At 42.2% G+C, this 15,922-nt stretch overlaps 1 protein-coding gene across 1 annotated transcript in view; it reads left to right on the top strand.

Moving 5' to 3' along the window:
- The window catches only part of ST8SIA4 (ST8 alpha-N-acetyl-neuraminide alpha-2,8-sialyltransferase 4), a 155,319-nt gene that overhangs the window by 55,988 nt on the left and 83,409 nt on the right, over positions 1 to 15,922 (top strand). The window contains exon 3 of the mRNA XM_066601904.1: positions 9,639 to 9,896. Within this exon, the coding sequence (XP_066458001.1) occupies positions 9,639 to 9,896 (258 nt within the window). The remainder of the gene's footprint in view (positions 1 to 9,638; positions 9,897 to 15,922) is intronic.

Here is a 15,922-nt window from a genome sequence, read left to right as displayed (position 1 = left end):
TTAAATTTGGCGTCGCCTCCCTGATGGTATTGCATGATAGATAAGGATCTGCCCTTATTTCTCATTATGAGGCCTCCTTTCCAAGACTGTATGTGTTTTTACGTTCGCTCGAACACATCATAAAAGCGCATGAAAGAAGAATAGCCACGAACAAGTCCCGATCATAATTAGCATATTATTGGCTAGTCACACAGGTAAACGTGCTTAAAGGGGTTGTCCCACGGCCAAAATTAAACTTTTTTTCACAGCTCAGTCCCCCATGTTCAGCAAACATCACAAACTACCAATGTAAATCGTTTGCATAGAGCGTTCCTACTCACCATGAAGCAATTTTATGAAGTTATAAAATTCTTCTTCCAAGATGGCTGCGGTCATTTCCCAAGGCGCACCGCTGGTCTTCTCCCACGGTGCACCGCGGGTCTTTTCCCATGGTGCACCGTGGATGTTCTTCTCCAGTCTGAGCTCCACTGCCGATTACAGCCACCTCATTGGCTGATCGGCACCACGTGACGGGGGCTGAGCTACGCGATGACGCGGAGAAGAGGGAGGAGCCAGGACGCAGCTCATGAGCCCGGACCATCCAGAAAAGGAATTTTCAGTGTGCAAGCGCGACTGTTCCGGCGACCAGAGGAGAAGTTTGGTCGGCGCCATGGAAACGGGGACGCCAGCACAGGGGGGGGGACCCCCTGTAGGTAAGTAAATAACTTCTGTATGGCCAATATTTAATGCACGATATATATTACAAAGTGCATTAATATGGCCATACAGAAGTGTTTAACCCCACTTGCTGTCTCGGGACAACCCCTTTAAGTGTGAAAATGCCTCGGTCGGCAGAAATACTCGGAAGGACTGCTAATGCTTAAATAGAGCCAGCTGTCTTCTCCCAGCGATGGGTGCAAGTTAACTCCCTCCCCCTCTCTTTTTTTCCATCTCCCATAGAAGTCAATGAGAGCTTTCAGCGTATCTTGCCAAAAGATAGGGCAAGACCTATCTTTAAACACAGTTTAAATGATCACCGATGTTCTATTTTTCATGGCATGATTTTTTAACACACCCAAAAAGTGCTCATCTAAATGAATACATTGGAATCCAATGCTTCAGATGGTCTCAAATCTTTTGACGTGGCTATAATAGCTGGGTATATACGGTCATATGAATAAGGTCTTAAGGACACCATTAATCCTGACCAAATTCCCAACTCCTTTTTCTGAAATGCAGCTCCAGACTTGCAAGCAACCTCCACCATGCTTCACTGCTGCCTGCAGACACTCATTATTGTACGGCTCTCCAGTCCTTCGGCAAGCAAACTGCCTTCTGCTACAGCCAAATATTTAAAATTTTGACTCATCAGTCCAGAACACATGACGCCATGTTTTCTGCACCACAATTCCTATGTTTTAAGTCACTGTGCCTCAATGGGGTACTAAATCTAGAATATAATTACAGAGACCCCCCTAAAACATACCTTTTTAAGATAGAAATGTAGCTGATATGACAATAATGAAATACAAAAAGTTTAATTTATTAATACCCAGTTCAGGCTCTGTAAATAACTTATCCAGGAAACTGGGCATTAATAATGGAGGTTGGGGGTAATAATATGTGATTAAATACTAATGCACAAGGGAACCTAGGTATTACAGGTCTCAACTAACTAAATCTCACAAATTAATCTGAAGACCCCATAAACAAAATGAATTTGTTTGTTTATTGTTGATAGTAATATTTGATGTTCCTAACCCCAAGAACAAGAGGAAAATTAAGTGAGAATGACCAATAATGGCTCCTATAAATCACTGAGTAAATAGGACTCAATAAAGTTAGTACTCTCAACGCATTTCAATAACTGTAGTTGGGAGCTATATCATCAGGAGAGCTTAGACTACGTACTGGTCTATAGTAACAAAGACCTAGATGCCCTTATCAAAGTAAAAAAGGCAAAAAAACAGTAAACTACTGCTCAGCCCTGAAGGTAGGATCAGACAAACTTTATTGTGTTTTGTGGAGATAGCCGCAACCAGACAGCTCTGATGGGGGAAGAAAAATATTGGATGTTGAAATTTAATGGGCCTGAGCCTACTTTTACTTTGTCTGGTCCGGTTGCAATCTGCGGGTTCAGGCAACTAAAATCTATTGTGCATGGTTGCTTTTAACTCTGCTGTTAAGCCCCATTTACACTGATAGATGATCTCTCAAAAGTCGCTCAAATGATAGTTTGAGTGACAGTTTTGAGCGATCATCTTGGTATACTTTATAGTAGCTAATTAGCTACTATAGAATATGTAAGCAGAGCAGGACACAGCCGAAGCCCCTAATAGAACAATTCAGCTGTTTTGCATAAGCAAACAGCTGTAGTGTTTTCTGCCCTTACAGCTCTTGCCACAGCAGGACACAGGCACAGAGAATCTTATCAGCACAGCTGGCTGATAACAGCCTGCTCCATTGATAACAGCTGATCGCTTAATTCTAGCAAGCTAGAATTCAGCGATCAGCGACTCGTGCACAAAAACTTTGTTGTGTCTAAAAGGGCCTTTAGGCCTTGATCTGGGCTCCTAAGTGACCCAATAGACTGGTTGCAAGAGACATACAGCTTTATAAGTCTATAGTCTATAGTTATTATGTAGTATTTCTATACTAATTAAACTCAAGTAACTTGAGCACTAAAGATGGATTCGTTCTTTGCTGTTAGCAGAAAAGCAGAATAGTCATTTTTCTGTGGGTAGAGACCCTCCATGAATATTGTAGCATAATTGAATAGATAAGGACATTGACACTCGGCAGTATTTAAAGGGCACCTGTCAGCACCTATAAGTACCATAAACTAAGTTACAGTGCTTATAATTTAGTTGAGGAGGAGTCCGGGGAGCTGTATCTCATATTTGCCAAGTCCCTCATCCTGTGATGTTTCCCGACAAAGTCAGCACACGCCAGCAGGTCGGCGCTTCCTGCGCGCACACTTACCATGGAGATGAATGGGAGATGCGTGTGCAGAAAGAGGCAAACTGCTGGCGTGTGGTGACTTTGCTGGCGGACCACACAGGGACGAGGGATGGGGGGAGTATGACGCACAGCTCCTCGTCACCATAACTTAGTTTATAGTTGCTGACAGGTTCCCTTTACTATCACTCAGCGCCCAAGCACTGGAGCCTGGGACTGTAATGATGGTTTTAAATACCAGGGCATGGTATTTTTATCCTCTCATTAATATCTCCGAGTCACATTCTATTAACATATTTATGGCTCCGTACCCGATGTATTATCTCACAGCAGCAAACAGAACTGATGGAGCTAATGAGTAAAAAGTAACAGCGAGTGATTCTATTATATCACTTATTAGCACAGAATGGATCATGTTTACATATCACCAGCAGCTATTACTCTTCATTCGCTATTCTCAGTTCACCCAAATTGTATTTTTCTGGTTCTGATAATTGATATTGACACTTTTTATTAGTTTAATTTAGATAAAGTGACAACACAATGTAAGGTAATTAAGCCAGTAATTTGTAATAACTTGATAACGACAGTACTTTCGTTTTTAATAATACATACAGTACATTTTTACAGGGAGGAATTTAAATACATTTTTTCATAAATCAGACAAACTACATCTGCTTAACGCTATTCTGAAAGTTCAGCATATATAATTTATATATTCATTTCCAGTCAAAATGGCCATTAAAGGCTTGTACCAGGATCACATGTTATCCTCTATCCACAGAATGGGGATAACTTTCTGATTGGGGCGGGGGGGGGGGGTTACTGCTAAGACCCTCATTGATCTTGTGTTCCCCATCTTGCTCATTGTAGGTTTACAGCACCCCCACAGTGAGGAAGGAGAGCTGGTTGCCGAGTGTGCTGGCACACTTTTCAATGCAACTACAAGAGATAACCCACTTCCAACTCACTCGCAGTGAAGATCGCAATTTGACACGATCGCTGTTACCCGCGTGAATGCACCTTGACTCGTGCATTCCACTAATATTAAAGGTTTAAACAGACGAATGTGTTTGCGTATGTTTTTGCACGCGTGAAACTCAAGCCCACAAAACCTGCCAAAGTGAACTCATTGATTTCAATGGGTTTGTTCTCAGGATCGTTTTTCTCGTGCGCAATACATGCAGGCGTAAAAAGATAGGACTTACCCTATCTTTCTGAAGAAAGCTGCCATAGAAGTCTATGGCAGGTTAAAAAAAAAGCAAGGGGAAGGCCGACTGCACACAACTAGGTTGGATTCCGCATCTGGGATTGCAAAGTAGAATCCGGCCGTGACCCTGACAGGCGACCCAGCGTATCGGCAAAATCTGTATTGCAGATGACCGCGGAGGCTCGCAGGTGGTCATACCTAGTACAGATTTTCTTTTTCACTATTTGTATGCACTGCGCTAGGCGATGATTCAGGTACCCCGTGGCCCATTTCCAATGTTAATTGCAGATGGGCTGCGGGTCGGACAGCCTCCACTGACTTCAATGGAGGCTGTCCATGTTGAGGCCGCCTCAAAATAGAGCATGCTGTGATTTTTCCTCTGCCCGCAGAATACACAATTCATTTCGGTGAGTGTGAAAGTACATACCTTTCAATGCATAAGATTTGCTGCGGATCCCCTATGTGGACACTGACCGCGGATTTCGCAGTAGGAATGCGGTCGTATGAAGCCGGTCGAAAGGCATGACCCTTAATCATGCGCAAATCCGCTCTGTTGCGGTGAACGTATTTGCACGTAGATTCATCTGTTGAAGCCCAACTTCAAATATTGCATCTGTGTCCTCTGAGCAGAATGCCCTCCCACAGGTATCATTAACATTCGGTTACCTTTCAAGGACACACTTCGCTGCATTTCCGCGGTGCGTAAAAGATCCACTCTCCTTTATATCTTTTTCCATTAAAAAATGGGAATGGATCCCAAGACGAAGAAAGAACTAAAACATTCTCACATATTTCCTATGGGAATGTTTCCTCTCTCACTTGTTCTCATTTCTAATGCAAGCAAATTACAGTTCTTAGTCATGCAAATGGGAAAAGTTGATATTTCTCAGGAGATTTTATGTAATATAAACCACTTACCAGAGGAAAATAATTGAGAAAAAAAGGGAGTTTCCAGTTTCTAAATATTGTTAAAAATAAGACTTCACCAACTGTGCAAGGCCGGGTAGGCTACCAGAGATGTCACCAACTGATATACAGGACTTTTAGGGAACCAGTCACGTCCCTACAGCAGCAAAAACTAAGTAATTGTGCTCTTAGGGGACGTGACAGGGAGCTGGGGGATGTATTTTTTTATACGCACCCACTCCTGCAATCCAGCAGTGTCCCAATCTGAAGTTGGAATGCGGCACGAAAATCTGACTCTTTTTCAGTCCCATGCGCATGCTGGCCTATAGAAGTCTATCGGAGAGTGCGTACACGGGGCTGTTAAAAGAATCAGACTTAGTGCAGGGCATGGGCTTCAGGCCTTATTCACAAAAATCGCGACCATTTGAAGCATTGGATTTCAATATATTCATTTAGATGAGCCGCGTATAAAAATTGCGCCAAGAAAAATAGCACATTGACGACCGATTTTTTATATGCAGTATCACAAAATAGGTCTTACCCTATCTTTTGCTTATATACACTGGAGGCTCCCATAGACTTCTATGGAAGCTGAAAAAAAATGAGGGTCGGGAGTTTACCTGCATCCAATGGTGGGAAATGAAGGCAGCTGGCTCTATTTAAGGATTAATAGTCACTCTGAGGATTTCTGCCAACTGAGGGAGTTTTGCGCTGCAGCGTATTTTTTTCGATCATACGCTGCAGCTGCCCATGTGGATGGACGAGAGAACGTGAGTAGAGCTCGGGACTTCATTGCGGCTATTCTTCCTTAATGCGATTCTTGATTTTTATTTTATTTTTTCCCTTTTAGTCGTGATTGACCAAGCATAAAAATGCATTGGGTCATGTGAAGGAGGTCTCAGAGCGGGTCACCGCTAGATCCAAGGAGCTATAAAAGTCCATCACCCGGCTCCCTGTCACATCCCCTAATAGCACCATAGCTTACTTTACGGTGCTGTGGGGACGTCACAGGTTCCCTTTAAAAGGGTTGTTGCACAAATAAATATTAGCTTACTCTGTAAGAGTAATTAGATCATAATTAGAGGGCTTATTTTGTAATGAGCAATTCACATGTACCGAACTAGCTGCGGAAAAGTTCTGCAGCAAATCCACAAAAGCTTCAGGGAAATCTACAGAATCAGATCTGCACTGCTTCATGCAGATTATGCAAAAAAGGGAAAAAGTTTTTTTAACTCCTTACTTGTGGGTTTTGTTGTGGATTTTGACTTCCCCCTATTAAACTCACTAGGGGAAATCCAAAATTTGCAACCAAGCCACGTCAGCAACTCGAAATACGGACCACAGGGCAGTTTGCAGACATTTTACATAGATTTGGATGGAAAATTTGCAGCAGCTCTAGTAACGGAGCCTGTATGTTACTGAGACGTCTTCATGCAGGGGAAAAGGATCTTACGTTTTTTTCTATGAAAATGTGATATATTTGGTTATCAGCCACCAAACCTGGGCTCTATGCACATAGTGTTCAAGCCTTTCGTCGCAAGTATACGTAGGTAACATAGGGCACTCACTGGTCACAGTGCAAAAAAAAAAAGTATACATTTCTTGCAGTTGCTAACAGTGTAGGAAAGCTCCGACTGCTGTAGTTAAAGAAGGTATGTGGATATATACCTCCTGACAGAGGCCAAGTAACAAACAAAAAGTTATCGGATTTTTGCATGTGCTATAATAACTGAATAAGTGAGGTCCCTTTATGAGCATTAGGTCTAATTCACACCAGCACATGCACTTTCACGCTGGCCGCATCGCGGCCGAGAATTGCGTCAATGACAAATAGCCACACAGGCATGTAGCGAGAAAAATACGCTTCAGCGTGAAGTTCCAGCGGTCGGCAGAAATCCTTAGAATCACTTCTAATAGCTTCAATAGCGGTAGCCGTCGTCTTTCCGAGTGCCGGACGCAGGTAAACTCTCTCCACCTCCATTTTTTTTTTCAACTCCCATAGGAGTCTATGGGAAGCTTCCAGTATTTTTTGTCAAAAAATGAGAGAGAGACTGACTGACTCTAATTGTAATCCAATGTTTTGGCCACCGTTTTATCGCAGCTGAATAGCCGTGTAAAAAATGCTTGTGTGAATGAGGCCTTAAGCTGACAGACCACGGTGCAGGACGTTTTATCATGTGGATGGAGAAACGTCCCTCAATGACAGCCTGGACATCAACATATAACATGACACAGGACTAACGAGGTGCTAAAAGTCCATCGACTTCTCTTCTGCCATTCACTCGCAGCATGTCCTATTTTGGCTTGTATCATGCATTAATATAGGTAATGCGGATTTAACACACGCAGCAAATATGCATGTTGCCTGAATATTTGTTGTGTACTGCGTATTATGTGCATGAAATATACACACGTAATATGCAGTGACAATACACCCATGTGAGTGAGCCCTAAAGATGCTCATACTTATTACATAAATATGGAAGAATGTGGATGGTTGAGTGGGCATGTTTATGGGGAGGTCAAGGTGGATAGTTGTTAGCCAATCATTTTTTATAATTATTAAACTTATGGACACTTAAGTGCATGTAGTTTGGGATGACAATCATTTTTGCAGTGTGGTTTATTTACAAATTCTGCAGCATTTCTTTTCTGCAGTTTCTACATATCACTATATATAGAAACTGCAGTCTAAAGGGCCATTTACGTGGGATGATTATTGCACAAAATTCATTGTCCACAGAAGGGGAAATAAAAAATTAAAAAATCACAGAAAATGGCCGTTACTTACTGACTGAGGAGTGCATACAGATGCATCCTCCTCTCACCATGCAGGTAGCTGACTACCAAATGGAGGAGCCAATAACACCTGTGAGGGCACCGATAAAACACCCACTCACACTGCCTCCTGATAATGAGGGGGGTGGGTGCTTGGTGTAAACTCCCACACATAGTGGATACAGGGTGCCAGACCATTCTGATATATGTAGTTCACCATGCAGAGCAGCAACCTATTAATGACGCCATGATAATTCGGCGGGTTGCCCTACATTTCCATCAGTGAACCACATTGGTACTGCCACCCTGGGCTCCCCCTGGAGTCTGTGAATCGGGCATAGAGCTCTCAGAGGGGGAAAATGGGAGAAAACACAACGTACAAGTTATATAATGGAAAAAAACATAGTGTTATTCCTCATGTACACACAGCAGCTTATTCTGAAAAGCAATCTGAAATGTTAGATACACTTCTACTTAGATGTTATGGCAGTTCTCATTTAGCCCTTTAACTCTCCCTGATATACAGTTACATTATGGAGGCTTGGGGTTTGTATGGAGTGGGATCAGGGGCAATGCGGCTCCATACAATTCGAGTGTCAGCTGTCTTTGATGGCTGACACCCGCCCATAAAAGCCGCGATTAGTGCTCATGCTGATCATGACTGTTAACCCGATTAGCGGAATGGCTTTTTCCCATTTCACTCCACTTTCGATTCTTCGAAAGTTTTTCAGAAAATTATATGCTTTATTAAACTGTACCACAAGAAACTAGCCCTCAGACAGCTATGTTGCTGGATAAATATGAGTTAGGATTTTTTGAAAGTTAATAAAAATGAAAATGAAAAAAAAGGGTCGCATCCTAAGGAGTTAAGGAACTGCAAATTAAGCATTTTTGGAAGATCTTGTTTTTGCTACTCAGTGATACCAGTAAAACAGGAATGGCCACTTTATTAGAGATGCCAATCTAGTAGCTCATTTGGGCTTCCTTTGGCCTTTAGAACCAAAGCAGTTGATCATGGCCACTGTCTGCAGGTATCCGATGACCTAGTGATCATTTTGGTGCTCTTTTGCCCACTGGAGTTGCCTTTCCCTTTCTCCTAGGAATGGCACTTGAACTACTTGTCTGCTATTCTAGTCCATTAGTGTTAAGACATGCCGAGTTGTGTCTTCGGACGTGCTAGTTGGAGCCTTAGCATTGTTTTCAGCTAGAATTTGTTTGGCTGTGTACTTGTCTGTTTGTCAGAATAATTTTTCACGACCTCCTCTAATGCCTTTCATTGACGATGTTATTTATATCCTCGGAATCACCTTATGCTGGATGGCTTTCCTTGATCACATCATTCTTGGAATACTCTTGACACTGTTGCATGAGAAAACCTCACAAAGTTGGCAGTTTTTGAAATTCTGGCCCCCGTTAGTTTAGCATCGAAGACCATGCCTTGATCGAAGTCATTCATATCACTCGATTTTTCCAATTCTAAGGTGGATTCACATTGAAACTGAACTCCAAAAAACTTTTGTCCCTTGATTTTATGCCGCACTCCAGGATCACATGTCCAATTTCTATACAGGCAAGCTCCAATTGAGAAAGAGCCGGTATGTGCACTTAAGTGGCCATTCAGTGCAGTTGACACTATAGTGTGAGCCTGACAAATATCCTGAACTCTTGAAACGTAAATGGATGCACCTATAAACCAAGGAAAACCATGGAATGACATTTTTTGTATGGAATTTTTGATGTATGTAACTGCTTTAGATCTTATGCTTTGGCTATCCAATGTACTTATCAAGTTCTTCTTTTCTCATAGGAAAAATATCCTTCGCTTTCTAGACGCAGAGAGAGATGTATCTGTAGTTAAAAGCAGCTTCAAGCCGGGAGATGTAATTCATTACGTTCTGGATAGACGCCGTACTCTAAATATTTCACAGAATCTGCACAGTCTTTTGCCTGAAGTATCACCAATGAAGAGCCGCCGGTTTCAGACTTGTGCAGTTGTGGGTAATTCTGGAATCCTTCTCAACAGTGGATGCGGCACTGAGATTGACAGCCATGACTTTGTAATAAGGTGAGCCGCTGTCTGTTTCTAGAGATTATCACTTCATATGTATCATAGGAGCTTATCAGTCTCTGGTGCTTGACGACGATATATCAAAGTCACAAAATGAAAAGAGCCTTGGACTAGATGCAATGATGGATTTAATGCTATTTTTCACCTTCAAAAGTGCTGCATTTCTTAGCAGGTTTATTTTTGTTTGAGAATTGTAAATACAGAGTTTATAATCAATTAAATGTGTTATTTGTGATTTATTTTTCTTTCTTCTGGTTGATCTAGTTATGAAAAAAATTGAGGCCCCATATTAGACAAAGATAATTGCACGTTCAAGAAGCTATTACATGGGCTTCATTGTGGCCCAGTTCTCAGTTGTCTCACGGATCTCAGTTCAGAGACCAATTTGCAAATGCAAGCAGAACTGTAATTTGAGTGTTCAATCCTGTAGATGAAATCTGCTGAATATTTCCCTATCAAAAAGATGACTCCTTCCTCGAAACTCCGACCAACAGCGCAGCCAGAACTTTTATCATTCATGATGCTACTGAATACAGCCCAACTACTCACTCGTCTCTTGCATATACTATATTGTGAGAACAGGAGGCGGAGACGAGATGAACTATGCAAGGCTGCACTGTATCTGATGGCATATTTGGTATTTCAGCCGCACTTCAGTAACGGTGAGCGATTCCAGCGACCTGATTGGTTGTTGGGTACACAGCCCCCTTTGGAGATGTGCACGAGTGGCCGGCCCGTTAAATAAGCAGCAGCAGGGCCGTAGTAGGCTCGGCAACTAACCCCAACCCTAAACCTAACCGTAAACCCTAACCCTGAACCCTAACCCCTCGCGGGTCTCGTGAAGTAGCACTCCTGCAGATCTCCAAAGGGGTTTGTACCCAACAACCAATGAGGTCGCTGGAATCGCTCACCGCTACTGAAGTGCGGCTGAAATACAGTATATGCTATCTGATGAGCGATTAAGATTTTGGCTGTGCTCCTAGCTGGAAGGGGGCATTGCTACACAAAGGGGAATTATTACTTTACTTGGGGATGCAGACGGGGCACTATTTCTTAAAGGAAATGTGCGTCAGACCACGAAAACTATAAGGGGCACAAAGGAGGACACTACTTCTGTGTTTAAGGCATTGGGGCAGAAGCAGATTGGCCATAAGGAGTTTTCATGGTGGTTTGGATATTATCTATGTGTTACGGCGGTTCTGGGATCTGTTCTTTTATACTAATCTGGTTCAGGTCTTGTATTTGATTCTCTTCGTCTTTTGATCTGGTGGGAGTGGTTTTAGGTGAGATTTGTTTTCTTTCAACTGCGGGTAATTTGGGAGGACTATTTAACCTGGTCTTGCGCTTAGATTATTGCTGTTTAATTCAGTCTCCCACTGACAGTGGTGGAATTTGGATGTTGGTGCTGGATCTCCTGTTTTCCTGATTTTTTTTTCTCACTAAGCTAAGTATTCTTGTTGATATCTTGTTCTCTGTGTTTTTCTTCTCTCCCATGTTGGGTTAGCTAGTGGCCTAGGTAGGTGGTCAGGTTCACCTTTGTTAGGGTGGGTTATCTGCGTATAGGCAGGTTCCTTACCTGGATAAAGGGTTTATAGTGACAGATTTTCCCTGGTATCTGTTTTCTTTATTGTTTACCACTGTTTTGTGTGCACTTGCGGTCTGTTTGTTAACCACTCGGGAGTCTTTCAGGTTTTTGGCTCAAACACATCCTGATTGGATGTGACAGTGTGTATGCAAAAATGTTATTGATTTAAATTTTTCAGGGATTGGGGGGGGATAGGTAAAACATATGTTTTTGGACTTCTGTTCTTAGTAGTTTAGGGCAGGTCAGAGTCTAACCTACCTCCTGAAATAATAGCACATATGCCCCTGTCCGTGTGGACTCTGATTGGCTTGTAAATCTGCATCGGCATGTAGAGTTAATAAGGCTCTGTCCACATCTACTTTGTGACTGTAACACAAGCCATGGATTAGTGTTGGATCTGTCCTATGGATACCAACAGCCTCCAATGGACAGCAAGGAGTTATGATTGCCTTACTCAAGTTCAATTGTGGTGTTTGTTATTTTGATGGGAAGAATAATGCTGAATGCCATATCTGAGAGAATTTGCAATGGAAGCCTTTCGAACAAATGTGAGCACATCCTTTTTAGTTTTGAAGAAGATCTGTATTTTTCACATTTTATTTATGAATCAGGAGTTTCAGGATGAACAGTTATTGATTCTCCTCTAGATGAGGGAATGCTGCAGTATTTGAAATTGTAGGAAGACAGAAAAAATTGAATTGACCAGGTAATATAAGTAAAAAAAAAAAAGCGATTATCACCCGTAAGCTATTCTGCATGTGTGGCTGCAATCTATGGGGTGTTCTAGAATATTGGCTTGCCTGTATTGCCTGGAATATTTACATGTATATTGCTTTTGGTAGAGAAAATTAATACAAAGTATAAAATGCTTCAGATTGCCATTGCTCTCCGTAACATTAAATATCCATTAAAGTCTATTGTGCGCCTACACAAAGTGTAAACAGCTATTTTGTGGACTAAGCAATTATTTTCAGAATGCAGCCTATCTGTTCCTTAGGGATCAGTAACATAAGTGATATATGTGATTATTCCTAGAGAATTTCAACATCTTTTATAGACTGCTGTGCTTCAATTCTTTTGAATATTGGTTCAGGCCAAGTGTGCAGTTTATCTTTATTTATAGATACTGATTTGGGTGGGTGAAGTCTAGCTGCTACGGTGTCTTCTTTAAAATACACATGCAGAAAACAGAAGTTTCTGCTCCCTTTTAGTAGCCCACAGGTAATCAGCTTGTAGGACAGTGTACAGCAATACTGAACAGTGTAGATGTGATTTCAGTAGTTATAAATCAATTACTAGATAGCTGCTGCGGCACCTGTGTGAGTCTTTAGGTCTGTATCTATCATTAATAGACTTCAATGGGCAACATGAGCCTTTTTTTCACTCCAACATGCAGTGTACAGCAATTTAGAAGAATGGGAAACTCCTGGTTTCCAGCACTTTAGAGGGAATTTTCAGCAGTAAGTCATCATTTATGTAAATAAAGTAATTAGCACTTTTGCTGGTTATCACATTGGCTATCATAGTAACTAGAGATGAGCGAGCATACTCGCTAAGGGCAATTACTCGATCGAGCATTGCCCTTAGCGAGTACCTGCCGCTCAGGAGCAAAGATTCAGCTGCCGGCGGCGGGCGGGGAGCTGCGGGGGAGATTGGGGGGGGGGGGGGGGGACAGAGGGGAGATCTCTCTCTCCCTCTCTTTCCCCGCTTCCTCCTGCTCACTGCCGCAACTCACCTGTCACCCGCTCCGGCACCCGTACCTTCTCTGCCGAGCGGGGAGATACTCACTAAGGACAATCCTCGATCGGGTAATTGTCCTTAGCGAGTATGCTCGCTCATCTCTAATAGTAACACAAGTTAAAAAGTGCAGTCGCGCCCCAGTAGATCTTGCTGTCTATGATGCAGTGTCTTGACAGCAAAGACCTTGTAAACACAATTCCTTGAGATGGGCCACCCTACAAGCAATATACCTGAAAAATCTGGTAAATAGGAAAATACGATATATGAAACTAGGAAACATAATTTCTGAAACGCCGCAGTCTTTCAGAATAAAACACCCACGGGGGCAGAAAGCATTTTTTTCCCGGGCCCATGCTGCTCGTGGTTTAGACAGAAGGAATCTGATGGCAGAATCCCTTTAAATGAGGTTGAAAGTATAGCTTGAAATTGCAAGTCCATTTAAAAAGCTTTTACATTTAGTGTGTTGGTAAAATCGATCAGTATTATTGGATATATGAAGTAATTGCACTGACTAAATGACCCCCGAAGTGATAATCAGTTAGCTGTGCTTAGTCTTTTTTGAGAGGACACATGTACAGATGATATTCATGCGGAGACAGTTCCTTTTATGTTTTTAATGGCAGGTCAGATAAACAATAAATGACCACTATTATTTCCGTGTGACTATATTCAGTCTGACTATATATAGTTGGAAGAAAGGAAATTAAATAGTTAATTATCTCTGTAAATGTGATATGTTAGTGTTGAAGTGAATCAATCTGATGCCTTAATCATTGGGGGATAGTAAAGCTGGTTTCACAACCCTTCCATTGCAGATATGGCTCAACATACCGGGAGAAAAAACGCTGCATGCTGCACTTTTTCTTACATTCAAAAGCTGGGTAGACGGCAGATAGACCCCATTATAGTCAATGGGGGCCAACCAGCGATGTGCTGTTGGAGCCATTCGGCTATGGGATCCCCAACACAGGTGTAAAACTGCCCTAATAACCTAACCTAATAACCTAGAGAATGTGGTGACTTGTCATGCTAACCTCTTCCTGACCTGTAGTTATGACTGATTCACACTTTTTATCTCTCAAAGAAATCAAAATGCAAGAAAACCAGATGTATTGTATGAACTTTACTGCACTTTCAGCTGGATTTTTAATGTTATGACTCTTCTATTTATAAAAAAATCAAATATTCCTTAGTGTGCCAACCAACTCTAATAGTTCGGTAATCTAGGCTTTATGCCTCATGTCCACGGGGAAAATCAGGCCCGCTACGGATTCTCCATGGAGAATCCGTAGCGGGTCCCCCCTGCCCCGCGGACATGAGCGCTGAAAAGAAGAATAAACTCACCTTTCGCACGCTCCGGATCTTCCCTTCTTTGCGGCTTCATCTTCTCTCCGTCGCGGCCGGATCTTCTTTCTTCGCCCCGGCGGATGTGCACAGAACGTAGGTTGCGTGCTTGCGCGCATGCGCCGTCCCGAAGAAAAAAGATCCGGCCGCGACGGAGAGAAGATGAAGCCGCGAAGAAGGGAAGATCCGGAGCAGGTGAGTATATTCTTATTTTAGGTCTCCCGCGGATCCGGATGGCTTCCATAGGCTTCAATAGAAGCCTGCGGGAGACCCGCACGAAAATGGAGCATGGTCCGGATTTTTTCATGCTCCATTTTTTTTAAATTCCCTTTTATTGACCATCCGCAGGTATTTATCTACCCGCGGGTGGTCAATGCATCCCTATGGGGTGCGGATCCGCATGCGGGTGATCCGCTGCGGATTTTAAATCCTATTTTACCCGTGGACATGAGGCCTTAGGAGTTGTAGTAGAGTGGAAGATCATTTATATATCATTCATTGCCAGAAGTTCATTGGTTGCTTGGTACGTCCTGTATCAGATGATGGTGGACAACAAATACAGTAAAATCACTGTAACATGACTGTTCGGGAAATCCCTCTCAATGTTTTTGGCACATACAGTTGAATTGTACTTCTGAAGTTGTGGTTAGGCCTGTTGGGTAGAAACTTGGTAAAAAATTCTACTTTTATGTCACATGAACAGATTTACTAGACTATTGTTTACATTTTTTGATTGATTCCTCATTGGTTTGCCAATGAGTTGGACCTAATGGATTAAAAAAAAAACATGAATTTACAAAAGGCCAGACAAACAAATACCTGTGTGTTGAGTTATGCTGGTGGAACAGATAGTTAAATGTCAAGTTGACCTGTTCTATTCAAGTTCAAGATTTGCTGTTTGAAAAAACAAACTTTTTACTCACAATCTGTCTTTCTAGATTACAAAAAAACCTTTTTTAAAATAGCCTATTGAAATGGGGGTTGGTCCTCTCTTTAGGACCTCTTTCAGCTGAAACAGACAATTGGTACAAAAGGGTTTCTTGCTCTGGAGAAGCCGGCAAATCTGCTGCAATGTTACATAGACAGCTGACTGATCACAGTGTAATACTTTATTTCCACTATGATGGGACTGCATGAATATTGAACGCTTACTGCTGGGTTCTCCCACAGATTATATGTGATTGCTGGAGGTTACACAAGGGGGACAACCTGTGTTTAGCTTATCACTGGTGGTGGTGGTGTTGGGGTTCCGATTAAAAGGCAAAGAACCTCTTTAAATCTAGTACCCGCATGAACAAGTAAATCATGTAGACTGTTTCCTACTATACTCTTAGAAAAGATCTAACTTTCCTAA

Source organism: Eleutherodactylus coqui, chromosome 5, assembly GCF_035609145.1.
Source record: "Eleutherodactylus coqui strain aEleCoq1 chromosome 5, aEleCoq1.hap1, whole genome shotgun sequence".
Taxonomy (NCBI): Eukaryota; Metazoa; Chordata; class Amphibia; order Anura; family Eleutherodactylidae; genus Eleutherodactylus; species Eleutherodactylus coqui.
This window is presented reverse-complemented; position numbering and strand designations above follow the sequence as displayed.